The following is a 14,901-nucleotide window of genomic DNA, read 5'->3' as shown; positions in this document are numbered from 1 at the left end:
CCTACTGCAAACAGCCAAGAGATGGGCTTTCCAGTCCCTGTTTAACATCGAGCACAGGTGACAGAAGCAAATATGAGTTTCTTTATGAAAAGAAAGACCGCCCACCACAGAGTAGACCCAGGGGCCGTGTTCTGTCCCCTTCATGTGAGTCCTTGTATTGCTGAACCTTATGAAAACCAGAAGTGAAGTTTCAAATACAGTGGATTAAAAATCTGAAATACATGTATCCTCACATTGAAAGTCTGGAGGCTTCTCAGTCGCTGCATCCAGGCAGGACTGTCCACTGCCTCGTGGCCCACCCTTTTCATGACCAAAGGCAGCAAGATAGCCCGCCTTAGGAACTAAGTGGAGCTAACCCAGGAGCACGCCTTGTGCATGTCTGCTCAGATTGCCTAAACCAGAGCAATTCCCATAACCTCCGAAGGTTCTTGAACCTTTGGGCATTAGAGCAAACCAGCTACATATAAGAGAAATGAAATTTTAAAAAGTGTACATATTCCAAGTAAGAAGTTTATTTGATCAAATGACAAAATATGAAGATATTTTAAACTATAAAGCTCTATTCAGACAAAATGTAAATTTATTATAAAGTAAAATAATATCCATGTAAATGGCACCTAAAAGCAGAAAGAATGCAATTCCTATAAATACTATGTCTTTATAAAGCATTCACAAAATTCTCAGGTACTTTAAAACTAGGTTGTAGGTATATTGGTAAACTCTCTAAATAGTGCTTAAAGTGGGTTTCTTAAACTTCCCCTACAGTATGTCATGGGGGTCCTGTAATGATCAGAGTGTCAGTGAGATGTGTCGTGAGTATGGAACAAACTTGAGTTCCCCGCACAGTCCTATCCCTTCACATGGAGAATTGGAATTAAGTGGATGGGAATTTCTAATCACTCTAGTTGGGCATAATTAGAAAAAGGTTGTGAAACCAGGTTAGGAAAAAGGGAAGGGAGGGGAAACATGGCAGAGTCAACGGTTTCTGCAGAGCAGCTTTACAAATGACCAGGAAAATGGATTTAAAAACAGTAACAGTGAATCCTTGGAGCTGCACCCCAGGGTCTGGACCAACCAGCATGCCCAAGGGCTCGGCTGGGTGCCACGCACACTAGCATTACATCCTCACCAGAGGGCAAGGTCGTCACCTGGGTGCCCCACGGGCAGAGCTAAGTGTACAGTTACATAACTTTCCCTACTAAATATTTTTTCTAGCATCTAAGTGACTCTGCCTTTGAGGCCACGATAGGACCTGGGAAGCAAGAATCGGCAGCTCCAAGTTACAAAATCAGAAAAGCTTCAGGTGTGTGGAAGGAGAACCAGATGCGACGAAGGTGGTGTCTCCCGGTGGGCACAGCACACTGTTGGCAGCAAAGCACAAAGCTACAAAATGACTAAAGTGAAGTGAACCACAGGGAGACATAGAAAAGATCCCAGGAGGCCAAGGAGGTAACTGAAAAATAACTATATAGCACCCATTATTACTAATTTAAATCTATAAACATCATAGGGCTTGTGCTATTATTTTATAAATACAACATTTATGAGAGCTTGCAGAATATTATAAATGCCACACATTCTGGTATAAATGTTGGCTCCAGCTTCATACAAGGAACTTGATGTTACATTTCAACATAGTGGATTTGGGGTAATAGAGTAATTTTTGTAGGCCATTTTCTGGACCTTGGTCACACAGCTAAGTGAAGGCCAGAAAACACAGGAAGCATTTTATTGGTCACTTTGGCAACAGATGTGTTTTTTATCTACATGTTATACAAAGATACACTTGTGTCCATGAATCTATAAAAATCATCCATAGGAGATCTTTTATGTTTTCTTATCTGCTTCATTGCTATCAAGTCTAATGGGAGGACTACTCAATGGCTTTGGCTCCTTCACTGTCATCCTTAGAGGGATGTATTTACAGATAGTTTTATGTTTCCTATTCAAGATAAGTGGCTCTTTGAAGATTCCTAATCTTGAGATTATAATCTTCATTATCGATGACACTGACACACACAAACACATTAAAAAAGTAAATGACTTCATATCACCTAATTTTAGCAGTGTGCTTTTAAACAGTGTGCTTTTCCAGCACTACAGAAAATAACCTCTAAACACATCCAGGTTGATCATTAGAAATGCTCCCCTCTGCTGTCTAAGGTTGATTAAGTGAGACGCGTCTGAAAATGGGTCAGGGTAAGAAAATCTCAAGGTTCTGTGGACTCACATAACATTACAAATATGGCTTTTGTAGAATCTAAAATTGCTTTCTACTTAGACAAGGATGTAATATCTAATTACTCTGTTGAACGATTTTATAAATTAGTCCTATGCATGTATAAACTCAATGGCCCACATAGCGTCACTTCAATAGTTAAAGTGGTGTTAACATCATTACTTCATACACTTGATTCAGGCACTGAGAGAGTTCAACCTGCTATATCTTATGTCTTAAAGTCAAGGTAAAGTCATTCATTCACCTTTGTTTCATTTCCCCAAAATAAAATCTTAATTTAGCAAACAGAAGAGACCACTACAGCAGAAAGTGAAATCAGCCTTTCTATGGTGAGGTTAACAAGCTATACATTTGATGGATGTGTTAGCTGGATACCCAGTCTGTGGAATTTTTCTCAGTGAGTGATCAAGCATGTAAATTTGACTCAATTGAAATTACTAAAATAACTGGCTTTAAAAAATGAGTTTAGGAAAATGAAGTGACCCTGGAGTACTTAAGTTTTAAATCTTCTCTCATAGAAATCACCTCTTGGCAAAAGATGCTTTTGGCTCAGCTCACCTGAAAATAATTTCATATGAACTTTTCTTGTTATTTAACATAATGGGACTAACTCAGAGTTGGAGTACACAAAATAAAGATAGAGGGGCACGATGGAGCACAGCTGTTCAGGGGGACTTCCCCCAAATGGGTGGCCTGTGAAGGGCCACAGTCACACTGACCCGCTAGATGACTTACGAAAATTTCCCAAGTACCACCATGTCTGGAATCACAACTGGTGGAAAAGAGAGATCTAGAATCAAGGTCCTCACAGCACTGTCTGGGTTGGGTGATTACGGCAGAGCTTGTGGTGGACTGTCTGCCTCACAGCTGTGTCTCCGTTTGCAGCCCTGGCATCTGGTATCTCACACACACACAGTAAGGAGCCATCTGTGCCCCTGGAGGAAACATCTGAACGTCAGAGTAGTAGCCAGAGAGTGCAGTGGCTCTGTCAGCCTCATCATTCTGTGACACTTCTTTGGCCGCTTGACTGCCGTAATGTGCTTCCTACAGCAGAGCATGGGGCGAGATGGCTCTACATCACACCCTTAGAAGGGTGACCCTGAGCTCACTCAGAACTGCTCCCACCGTTACCTTTCCAGGTCTAGGGTTCATCCCAACTTCCAAACAGTGTAATATCAGGGTAATGTGAGTAAAGTCTGACGAGCTTTGTCCATTATCAACCTATCCATACAGTGTCCACAAATGTGAGATATTCTAGTAGAATGATGTATCTGGCCTGAGAGAAAAATATACATGAGTCGCACCACATCTTTCTTTAAAATTTTCCAGCCAGAAAATCCACTGAGCAAAGCCTGAGATTCCCTGCTTTTTTTTTTAAAAAAACATTCCCTCCACCTCAATCAAATGGACAACCCCATTGCTACAGCAGAGAATAAACTCTCTGATGAAAGTGAACAGCAGCTTGGAAAGATAAAGTGAAGGGGTTTGAAATGACAAAGCACTAAGATTTTTTAAAATTTAAATGATATCTAGAAAACACTGTGAAAATGTCTCTCTCAAAAATAGCACACATTTTAGTCAGAAGGCTCAGTGAAACTGAAAGCTGACCAGTAAAAAGTGAAGGTAACCTTCCCATTTTTGAATTTCCCTCACTTTCCTGCCCTCCGACTCTACCAAGCTGGGTGTATGAAAGCAGAAAAAAAATCTAAAAGCCATGAAAAAGTGCTGGTATTTTTCAGGATCTCTCCAAGACAGTTTCCCTCTGGGTAACTTGAATCCTGTCTTGGGATCAAGGCCACTGACGAACTTTAAATGTATTTGGAGGTGCAGGTTCAAAGACGTCGTCGTCATCTTCCACCCCTTCTTCTATCGGTTTCATCCTGGGCGAGGCTCGCTGGTGTGGGGATGGTACATCTGTCAAAGACACAGAAAGGAAAACCACTTAATGTACAGCCTGCCCTGATACTGGCATGATGTATCAGTGAAAAACTCCAACTGGAAAATAAAACTCTCTGGGAGACTATAGCTGGCACCAGGAATGCAGTTTCCCTAATACTGCATTTTCTTTTATTTTTATTTAATTTTTAAAATTTTATTTATTTTTAATTGGGGGATAATTGTTCCACAATGTTGTGTTGGTTTCTGCCATACATCAACATTAAATTGAATTTTTATTTTATATTGGAGTGTAGTTGATTTACAATGCTATATTTCAGGTGTACAGTGAAGTGATTCAGTTATACATACATCTACCCTATTTCAAATTCTTTTCCCATATAGGTTATTACAGAATATTGAGTAAAGTTCCCTGTGCTATACAGTAGTCCTTGTTGATTATTTTATACGTAGTAGTGTGTATATATAGAGGTTTCTTTGGCTCAGCAAGTAAAAATTTGCCTGAAATGCAGGAGAGGCAGGTTTGATCCCTGAGTTGGGAAGATCCCCTGGAATAGGAAGTGGCAGCCCACTCCAGTATTCTCACCTGAAACGTCCCACAAACAGAGGAAGCTGGTGAGCTACAGTCCAAAGGGTTGCAAAGAGCTGGACACGACTGAAGCAACTGAGCTTGAGTGTATATATGTGAATCCCAAACTACTATTTTATCCCTCCTCCCTCCACCTTTCCCCTTTGGTAATCATAAGTTTATTTTCAAAGTCTGTGAGTCTGTTTCTGCTTTGTAAGTAAGTTCATTTATATCTTTTTAATTTCACACCTGATATCTATGATATTTGGTTTACTTCACTTAGTATGATAATCTCTAGGTCCCTCCATGTTAATGCATGTGTTTGCTAAGTCACGTCAGTCTTGTCTAACTCTTTGCAACCCTATGGGCTATAGCCCACCAGGCTTCTCTGCCAATGGGGATTCTCCAGGTAAGAATACTGGGATGGGTTGCCATGCCCTCTTCCAGGGGATCTTCCAGACCCAGGGATTAAACCCGCGTCTCTTATGTTTCCTGCGCTGGCAGGTGGGCTCTTTACCACTACTGCCACCTGGGAAGCCCGGCAAATGGCATTCATTCACTCTTTTGTATGACTTAGTAATATTCTATTGTATATATGTGCCACATCTTCTTTATCCATTCCTCTGATGGACATTTGAGGAATGGACATTTCATTGCTTCCTCATCTTGGCTATTGTGCGTGTATCTTTTTGAATTATGGTATTCTTTGGATATATGCCCAAAGGTGAAACTGAAGGATCATATGGTAGCTCTGTTTTCAGTTTAAGGAAACTAAATACTGATTTCCATAGTGACTGCACAAATTTACATCCCCACCAACAGTGTATTAGGGTTCCCTGTTCTCCACACCCTTTCCGGCATTTATTAATTTGTAGACTTTTTGATCATGGGGCCTTCTGCCTGGTGTGAGATGATACTTCACAGTTCTGATTTCATCTGTCTAATAATTAGTGATATTGAGCATATTTTCACGTGGCTTTTGGCCATCTGTATGTCTTCTTTGGAGAAGTGTCTGTTGAAATCTTATTTTTAAAGTTATTCATTTAATATTGAGCTGCATGAGTTGTTTATATGTTTTAGAGATTAATCCCTTGTTGGTCGCACCATTTGCAAACATTTTCTCCCATTCTCTAGGTTGTCTTTTCATTTTGTTTATAGCTTCCTTTGCTGTGCAAAAGCTTTTAAGTTTAATTAGGTCTCAGTTGTTTATTTTGTTTTCTGGAGCAGATGGATTCAAAAATATATTGCCGTGATTTGTGTCAAAGAGTGTCCTGCCTATGCTTTCCTCTGGGAGTTTTATAGTATTCATTCTTAAATTTAGGTCTTTAATCCATTTGGAGTTTATTTTATGTATGATGTTAGAGAATGTTCTAATTTCATTCTTTTACATGTAGCTGTCTAGTTTTCCCAGCACGACGTATTGAAGAAATGGTCTCTTTTCCATTGTATAGTCTTGCCTCCTTTGTCATAGATTAATGGGTTTATTTCTGGGTTTCCTACCCTCTTCTCTTGATGTATATTTCTGTTTTGTGTGTGTGTGTGTGCGCCAGTACAACACTGTTCTAATTACTGTAGCTTTGTAATATAGTGTGAAGTTAGAGAGACTGATTCCTTCAGCTCCATTTTTCTTAAATTTGCTTTGCCTTCTCGGGTTATGTTTCCATAAAATTCTTTTCTCTAATTCTGTGAAAAATGCCATTGGTATTTTGATGGGAATTGCATTGAATCTGTAGACTGCCTTGGGTAGTATAGTCATTTTAACAATATTGATTCTTCTAATCCAAGAACACAGTATATCTTTCTATCTGTTTATGTTATCTTCAATTTCTTTCATTAGTGTCTTAATAGTTTTCAGAGTACAGGTCTTTCATCTTCTTAGGTAGGTTTATTCCTAGGTATTTCATTCTTTTTGATGTGATGGTAAATGAGATTGTTTTCTTAATTTCTCATTCTGATCTTTCTTAGTGTATAGAAATGCAACAGATTTCTGTGTATTAATTTTGTATCCTACAACTTAACCAAATTCATTGATGAGCTCTAGTATTGTTTTCTGGTAGCATCTTTAGGATTTTCTATGTATAGTATCATGTTATCAGCAGACAGTCACAGCTTTACTTCTTTTCCAATTTGGGTCCCTTTTACTTCTTCTCTGATTGCTGTGTACGCCAAATCATTTGGGGCAAGACCAAATATTAGGGACCTTTTGGCATGGACTGAATGTCTTTGGACATTTTAGACAGCACTACATGGTCCTGTAAACATCAAGGACCTTAGCATGGACCAGATGTCTTATAGACCAATGTTCTGCAAGGCAGCAAAGTCAAGAAGCCGTTGTTAGTCCATGAGAACAGATGTAGAGAGGATGTCACTTCAGGTGCTTGGATGGTATAAGCTTCTCAAACATATGCAGTTCCCAGTGCTTTGCACCAAAGTCTGCTTAGGACTCAGAATGCACGTTCCTACATTAATATCATAGATGGTAATTTTAGTCCCTTGAAGGTGGATTTAACTCCTACTTTCCCTAAGGAATGGTTCTACTCTGAAACTATAGAACCTCCACCATCTGGAACATCATCCAAAAGAATATTTCTTGCCACCAACTGTCCAGTCACTCCCTGGACTTACAGGGGAGAGGGAGAGAGAGAAGGAGGGGCAAGGAGGAGAATCCAGCACGCAGGAAGGAAGAGCTGGATGGAGCAAATATAACCCAGAAAAGCAGCTGCTGCTGCTAAGTCACTTCAGTTGTGTCCGACTCTGTGCAACCCCATAGACAGCAGCCCACCAGGCTCTCCCATCCCTGGGATTCTATAGGCAATCCCAGGAACCTTCCTAGGAAAGGTTGCCATTTCCTTCTCCAATGCATGAAAGTGAAAAGTGAAAGTGAAGTCGCTCAGTCGTGTCCAACGCTTAGCGACCCCATGGGCTGCAGCCTACCAGGCTCCTCCGTCCATGGGATTTTCCAGGCAAAAGTACTGGAGTGGGGTGCCATTGCCTTCTCCACAGAAAAGCAGCAGAGGCCCTTATATCAAAGAAACCAAATAACCCATTCATTCTGTCTGTCCTTCATTCATTCATGCATTCACCAAATGCTAATTGAGCTTCTACTATAATGGACACCATGCTTGATGGAAGAAAAAAACAGTCTAAAAGTAAGAGTAGAAGTTATTATAAATGAGTGCATAGGCTTTTCAAGGTGCCTACTATTATAGCATACACAAACTCCCTCCTGTATAGTTCCCACATTCTGTGTCAGGCTCCACTTTATGAGGGTCTCCCTCAGCCCCACCCAGGCTTGTGCTATATTCTTGCTCTGCCCTCCAGCAGGGCGAGGTCAGTTAGCAATCAATATATCAGCAAATGCTGAACTCAGGCTAAGTGTAAGGTTGATGAAGGAGGAACAATGGGAGAAATCTGACTTTTCAAATACTTGCTCTACAGCAAAGAACAGTAGTGGGATCTTATGAAGACACAAAAAGGCAACAAGAAATTTATCAGGATCAGCTCTTAATCCCTAGCCAGAGGCAGCTGTGTACTCTACGCACAGGGGTGAGGGTGCAGAGCCAGTGGCCAAGACAGAGGCTCAGGAAACCCTTCCAAGGTTCAGATCCCTGCTGTGCAGCTTCCTGGCTGTGTGACCTGTCCTCCATTACTAAACCTCTCTAGGCCTGTTTCCACCTTTGTGGAAAGGAGACATTCACAGGACCTGCCTCATGGGGTTGTTCAGGGGATTAAACAAAATAATCATGGAATGTGCTTGGCACATATAAAATGTTGCTGTCATTTTTTTTCAAGATATATATATATTCCAACTTGGATAAAAAGTGTACATTGCTTATTTTAGATCGAATTTTGAGATCAGGATAAAGATACTTGGGAAAATGACTTCTGGGGACTCTGTTCCTTCCATTGACAGCTTCAGAATCAGTCACCATTGTTAGCACATCAATACCATCAAAGAAAGGATTCGTTTACATATAAATTATTTCACTTAAGTCTCTTTGGCGTATATAACATTTATCACTGTTTTCCAGTTAGAAATTCATATAACACCATTACATAAACATTAAAATTTTTTTTGTTAATTTTATTGAAGTATAGTCGATGTACAATACTATAAGTTGCAAGTATACAATATAGTGATTTACAATTTTAAAGGTTATATTCCACTTATAGTTATTATAAAATATTAGCTAGATTCCTGTGGTATACAATATATATTTGTAACTTATTTATACATAGCAGTTTGTACCTCTTCATTCCCTACCTCTCTATTGTCCCTCCCCTTCCCTCTCCCCACTAGTAACCACTAGTTTGCTTTCTATAAGTCTGTCTCTTTTTTGTTATATTTACTAGTTCACTGTATTTTTTTTAGATTCCACACAGAAGTGATATCATACAGAATTTGTCTTTCTCTGTGTGACTTATTTCACTTTAGCATAATACCTTCCAAGTCTACTCATGCTGTTGCAAATAGCAACATTTCATTCTTTTTTTATGGCTGAGTTTTTTTCAGGGGTACAAGGGGAAGCAAAAAGTATATACAAAAAGTTATATACAGTAACTGTCATTTATTTTAACTATATAGTCATTGCCATCTTGGAAGATGCCATGATCCACAGCTACATCTTTCAACATAAAAGATCAGGATTATACAGTGCGGAGCTGGACTTTGGCAGAGCTAGTGTGTTTGTCATATATAAATGGAAATTGTTCACTTTTCAACATTTGCAGTTAGTTAAAATACTGAGTTTGTAGGGAGACAACTACTGATGTAACTGGTAGAAAATTAGCTTCTATTAAAACAGTCTAGGAACACAATTCTGCCTTGAGCACAGCATGGGAGAATCTCTCAGACATATTCTTTTTATCCTTTTTCACACAGGTTACAGCAGACATACCAAACATAACCTGGAATTTGCATGTGAATTATTCAAATGGCAATGTAACCTATCTGTGTGACCTTGGGCAGGTTACTTCACTTCTCTGTGCCCCAATTTCTCTATCTGTAAAATAAAAGTCATAATAATGGCATGTATTTCATATGGTTGTTAAGAGGATTACATGACTCAAACTTATTAAATTCTTATATCTGTGCCTAGGATATCATAATCCCTTTGTAAATATAAGTCAGTAAAATGACTTAATAATATGGCCTTAGGAGAGCAATGGCCTAAATCATTAGAAAACTTGTTAAAATTCATCATCGCTCATAGGAATAGCAAATAAAGGAAATGAGACTTGTGCTCAAGTAGCATTTTGTGTTGCTCAGTGTAAGAGTGCAGCAAAATTGTCTATTATTTTTTTAAGAAAAACAACAGCCATGACTTCCATCATATTTGTAGCCTCGTTATGATTGAATCTCATGAAATATTAACTTAGGCTGAGTATCTGCAATCAGATAAACCCTGAGAACAAGCAAAATGGCATGCCTACGAGCATCATGCCAAATCAATTATGCAGAGCATCCAGACGTACGAAGACCTACGATACACATAACACGAACATGCCCATTGTGTTTTGGCTGGGCAAGTGGGGAGAACTGGTCTGTAGATTTTAAGCCCATCTATCAAACTAGAGAACTAAACGTATAGAACTATCCAACCAAAGGCATGGAACTACAGGTTCTATAGCAATCTGAGATAGTTATCCACGTTGGGGCCAAAATGTTATCTGCCCCTTTAGCTACCTCACCAATCACTGCCTTTTTCTGTTGAGAGAGAATGAAGAGAGGAACCAATACAACTAGAAATGACGTAGAGAAACTCTGGAAGAACTTTTAGCTTCTCTATTGTCAAATGAAAAAAAAAATGCACAATTAAAAGTTGAGAACTATGTTTTATTTGGCAGACAAAACTGAGGACTTAAGCCCAGGACATAGTCTCTCAGATATCTGAGAGACTGGTCCCAGGAGGGAAGGGAGGGGCCTGGATATACAGGATTTTTTGGTAACAAAGACCAGGTAGTCAGAATATCAAAAGGTTACTGTTAATTAAAGAAAACCAGACATCTCAAGTAATTTAGCACTTTTCTATGTATGAGAAGATGCAAGAGTTTGCACTGACTGAAATCACTCCTTTGCCGTGCACCTCAGCTGTCTGGGGCCAGTGTCCTGTGCTTTTTCATCCTGAGTCTCCTCAGGGTGTGTGATCAGGGTGGCTCCAGTGGCAACTGCTATGTGTCAGGCATCCTGTTTGAATCTTGAGTTCCCTCGGGGCTCACCATCAGGGTGGCTGTCATGAGATGACTTGACGTCGGCAATATCTTGTTTACTGATACGACGGGAAGCTTTTTTTTTTTTTTCATTGATGCGTGCTCAGTCAAGAATGCTGGAGTGGGTTGCTATGCCCTACTCCAGGGGATCTTCCCACCCCAGGGACTGAACCCACATCTCTTTTGTCTCCTGCATTGGCAGGCAGATTGTTTACCACTATTCTGAGAAAGAATTTATTCTGTTCCCACTCTATTTGCCTGAGAAAGGAAGAACTGTAGTCTTAGGATGTAACATTAAAAAGTAAAGCAAGAGTTAACTTCCAGTCCTGGGGTGACATCCAGGGGCCCCCCTCCCTCCTGGCCAACTTGCAATGTCCCAAATCCAGCCCAGTGTTTTCCTCCTCTTCTCTTGCTTTTCTCTCCTCGTGAACTGGTTTCTCCACTCTCCCCACCAAATTCCTCTCCACTCCGCAAGGTGAGCCTCAAGCCCTACCTCCTTCATTTGTAGTCTTCCCTAATTCCTTCTCTGGGGAGATTCTGTTTTCCACCACAAGACAAGTACTTGCATCCCTCCCTTACTAGAAAACAGGCATCTTGTGGGCTGTCATCACAGCCTTTTCTCTCAGGCAGCCTCTCTGAAGTACCCACGTGTAGCTAGGTCCTTGATAACTACTTAGTACATGAGAAAAATCCCGCTCCAAAACTCTGCATGGGGCCTTCCCTGAGGACGTGGGGAAACCACACAACCACACACTGAACTCTGATGGGTCAAGTCCAAGTCCTGCCAGTGGGCCACCACCAGTGGCCCTCAAAGCATGCAGGTCTGTTTACAGTAATACCTCACTGCAAAAAGTGATTGTTATCACTGCCTTCTGTACTACACGCCTTGAGGGAAATCACTCGTATCACTGATGATTCGACAGTGCTTACAGCCCAGGCAGGAGTACCGTCCGTCCGAGTCAGCATCAGCGAGGTGCATCGGTGCTGTCACCTGCTACAGAGTTTTCATCCAGTCGGCCTAGACAATCCCCAAGGGACTACCTTGTGCAAGAGGCTAGGTTAAATGTTAGGGAAATCAAACCAAACCTAGTTTCTGCCTCTGTCTTCTCAGAAACTCCATTGTACAATAGAAGAGCAATTCATCCTCATGGCATCCATATCAGTATTTCTACTTTATACTCAGAGGCTAAAGCAGAGACAACCTGGACACCTAAGAAAAAAGAATAAATAGCTGGGAGATAATGTGGATGAACCCCGTTCCCACCAGAGAGGGAACCACTGAGAAACAGAACTGGTCAGGGCAAAGCAGGAGACGCTGACAGCCCAGCAAGATTGACAGCTAAAGATTTTTTTTTTCCACACGGAGAAGACTAAATTCAGGCTGTATGGTGCATTAGAGCCCACAAGTCCCCTCATCCCCGTTCCCACCACTGCGCCTGTTGCTGTTTTCTCCATCGAGCAGACGGATGCACTGGAAAGTGACCGGAATGAAGCCTGACTTACAGCTGCCAGAAGCCACCAGCGCCAGCAGGCTGTCTGACCCCCGAGAGGAATCGGAGTCTCAGAGAGAGCCCACTCTTTGTCTCAGCCTCAGGTGGCCTGGCTTCTGTACCACTAAGAGCCAAGTATGACAGTCATCTGGCCCTACCTGGGAATCGGCCACAGTCACAGCCAGGAGCTTCCTGGAGAAGGAGTTCACTGACCCTGACCTGGTGGTCTCTGCCCTCTGTAGGAGAACCACTGGTTCAGTGGAAAGACTCAGAGGCCATCACCATGCTGCCAGAAATCATTTTTGGCCACTAATGAAAACCCAATTTGGAGTGTGAACAACAACAACAAAAGAATATCCTGCTTCAAGGGACTAGTTATATTTCAAAAATTGAGTGTTAATAAAAATTCTTTCTGCAAGCTTGCCCAGTTTTTCACTAACCTTGTGCACTGATGCATCATCAGAAGTTTGCCCAGAAGGCCCAATATCTTCCCTAAGTGTGAGAGCATGAGGAGAGAACAGAGGGAGAAATTGAGCTAATCTTTAGCTAAGTGCATTTTCAAATTACTTTTGCCTCTCAAGGACATGACGATGAGGTTCATGACCTCTGTATAATGCTTCACTTTTCATTTATTCCAAATTCTAGAGGGGCACATAATTCCATCTCCATAAATTTTCTAGGAAACTGATTTTTATCCTTCTTTTAAAGCCAGTTCTACAGTTGAGACACAGAAGTGGTTAACTGTATCTTTGATATTTATTATAATCAAGAAGCGATAACTAGCATTATTTTTGGCTTTTAGTTATCAATATCATCCAATTGCCCCTGGCTGCCAATTAACACAATTTATTCTAAAAGTAAATAAAACAAATGTCTCAGACTGAACTTCAATCCAGACTTATCAGGTGTGAACTTGTTAAACAGCTACATCAAGAATTACTTTTGCTTAGCAAAAAAAAAAAAAAAAAATTCTGTCAAGAAGACATATACTTGCTTCCATAGATAGCAAGGCCTGGAGAACACACACAGCAGAGCAGAACTGACTCAGCTGTGTGCCAATTCGGTGTGTTAGGTGGGAAAGAGAATGGGAGCACCAGGTAGCCATCCTGCTTAGGATGTAAGAGAGTAAGATTAAAAAACATGGGCTCTGAGCAAATGCAGAAGACAGACTTAGAGGAACCAAACAGTGGACACCTCTACTCATGCCAGACCACAGCAGGACACCCACAGGCGGCTTTGGATCCAGGAAGCAGGGTCTCTTCTCAGCACACCTGCTTAGCAGCTTGTGCATGAACCTTGCTGAAAAGAAAAGGAGCTGGCAATGAAGAAGCGCTTTGCGTCCTTGAGGGTTGTTGCCGGCAGAGGCAAACAAGCCAGGCGCCTCCACGGAGGATGGGCTCAGGCTGCCCTGCCAGGCCTTGTACCTTAAAGTCCCGAATTAAACACAGGAAGCCTTCTTATACACAGACCCAGGGGATCTTACATAACCATCCGTCCAAACTCTCCTATAAGTGCTAAAAAATTAGGTAGGAGAAATGCCCTTTGACAGAACTCTATCCTTATTGAGCTTATTTCTATTTTGGTGTGCTTCTGATTACATGAGGGCCTGAGGGCTTCTCCTTGCAGGAGAAAGTAAACAGACATAGTTGTTCTTATTAAATCCAGAGTGAAGGTCACACTTGTTCCAGAGAATGAGTAAGTGACCTCAAGTTTGATCTTTAAGTAAGCAAAGGACCATGATATGAAGTTTGTCAAGTGACTTCTCTCTCTGCTTCAGAAATTTTAACAAGGAATGACACTTTTATAAACTCTCCAGTATAATTGTGGTAAGATGTTTTTCCCCTTTCCTTTGTTAACTTTGATGACATTTTCTTCATTCCTTTCAAAGTGTTCTTTTATTATGTTTAACCATCTGGCCGACTGCTTTAACAAGTAATTAAAAACCTTACAGGGGGTTAGAATTTTAATTAGATTATACATTTTTTGATGTATGAGGATGGGGAAAAATGTAATGGCTTTTTTGCTAGAAAAGGATTATCATCCCCTTTATGCCTTTGCCTTATGTATAAGACTTTGTTAAATTTAAAAAATGTGTTTTTCATTGAGGTCATAAGATTATTTCAGATTGTAGAAACTGAGTTTGGATGGAAGTTTTCTGAACAATAATACTGAAGAGTAGGTATGCCTTTAGACCTAATTTCCTTAAAGGGACTCAGCACCACTGAGGGACTCAGCAAAGAATTATACAAATTATGGCAAATGGGGAGGATTAGGAGGCTAGTGGCTCTCAAGAGGAGGTTCTCAGATCAATTCCTGGCTTCTCAGATGGGTGGTCGGGGCCCTGAGAGGCCGGGCAACAGGTGTGAGTAGTCAAGGAATAGCCTGAGTCCTCTCCTGCACTAAAGAGAAAGCTTTAGGGTTGCAGAGCTGGTGGATAAGCTCAAGGGAACAGGAAAGGCAGTTCAAGGATGACAGCTGTGTAGCAGAGCCAGAGAATC

The 14,901-nt window shown here is 41.0% G+C and overlaps 1 protein-coding gene across 2 annotated transcripts in view; it reads right to left on the bottom strand.

The window, feature by feature from the left end:
- Positions 1-497: 497 nt before the first annotated feature.
- Positions 498-14,901, bottom strand: part of BVES (blood vessel epicardial substance) — a 51,180-nt gene continuing 36,776 nt past the window's right edge. For both annotated transcript variants that reach the window (XM_010856679.1, XM_010856680.1), the window contains exon 8: positions 498-4,153. In XM_010856679.1, coding sequence (XP_010854981.1) covers positions 4,029-4,153 — 125 coding nt within the window. In that variant the 3' untranslated portion in view covers positions 498-4,028. The remainder of the gene's footprint in view (positions 4,154-14,901) is intronic.

Source organism: Bison bison, unplaced genomic scaffold (genome assembly GCF_000754665.1).
Source record: "Bison bison bison isolate TAMUID 2011002044 unplaced genomic scaffold, Bison_UMD1.0 scf7180017864373, whole genome shotgun sequence".
Classification (NCBI taxonomy): domain Eukaryota; kingdom Metazoa; phylum Chordata; class Mammalia; order Artiodactyla; family Bovidae; genus Bison; species Bison bison.
Note: the sequence above shows the minus strand (reverse complement) of the source record. Positions and strands in the feature narration are given on the sequence as shown.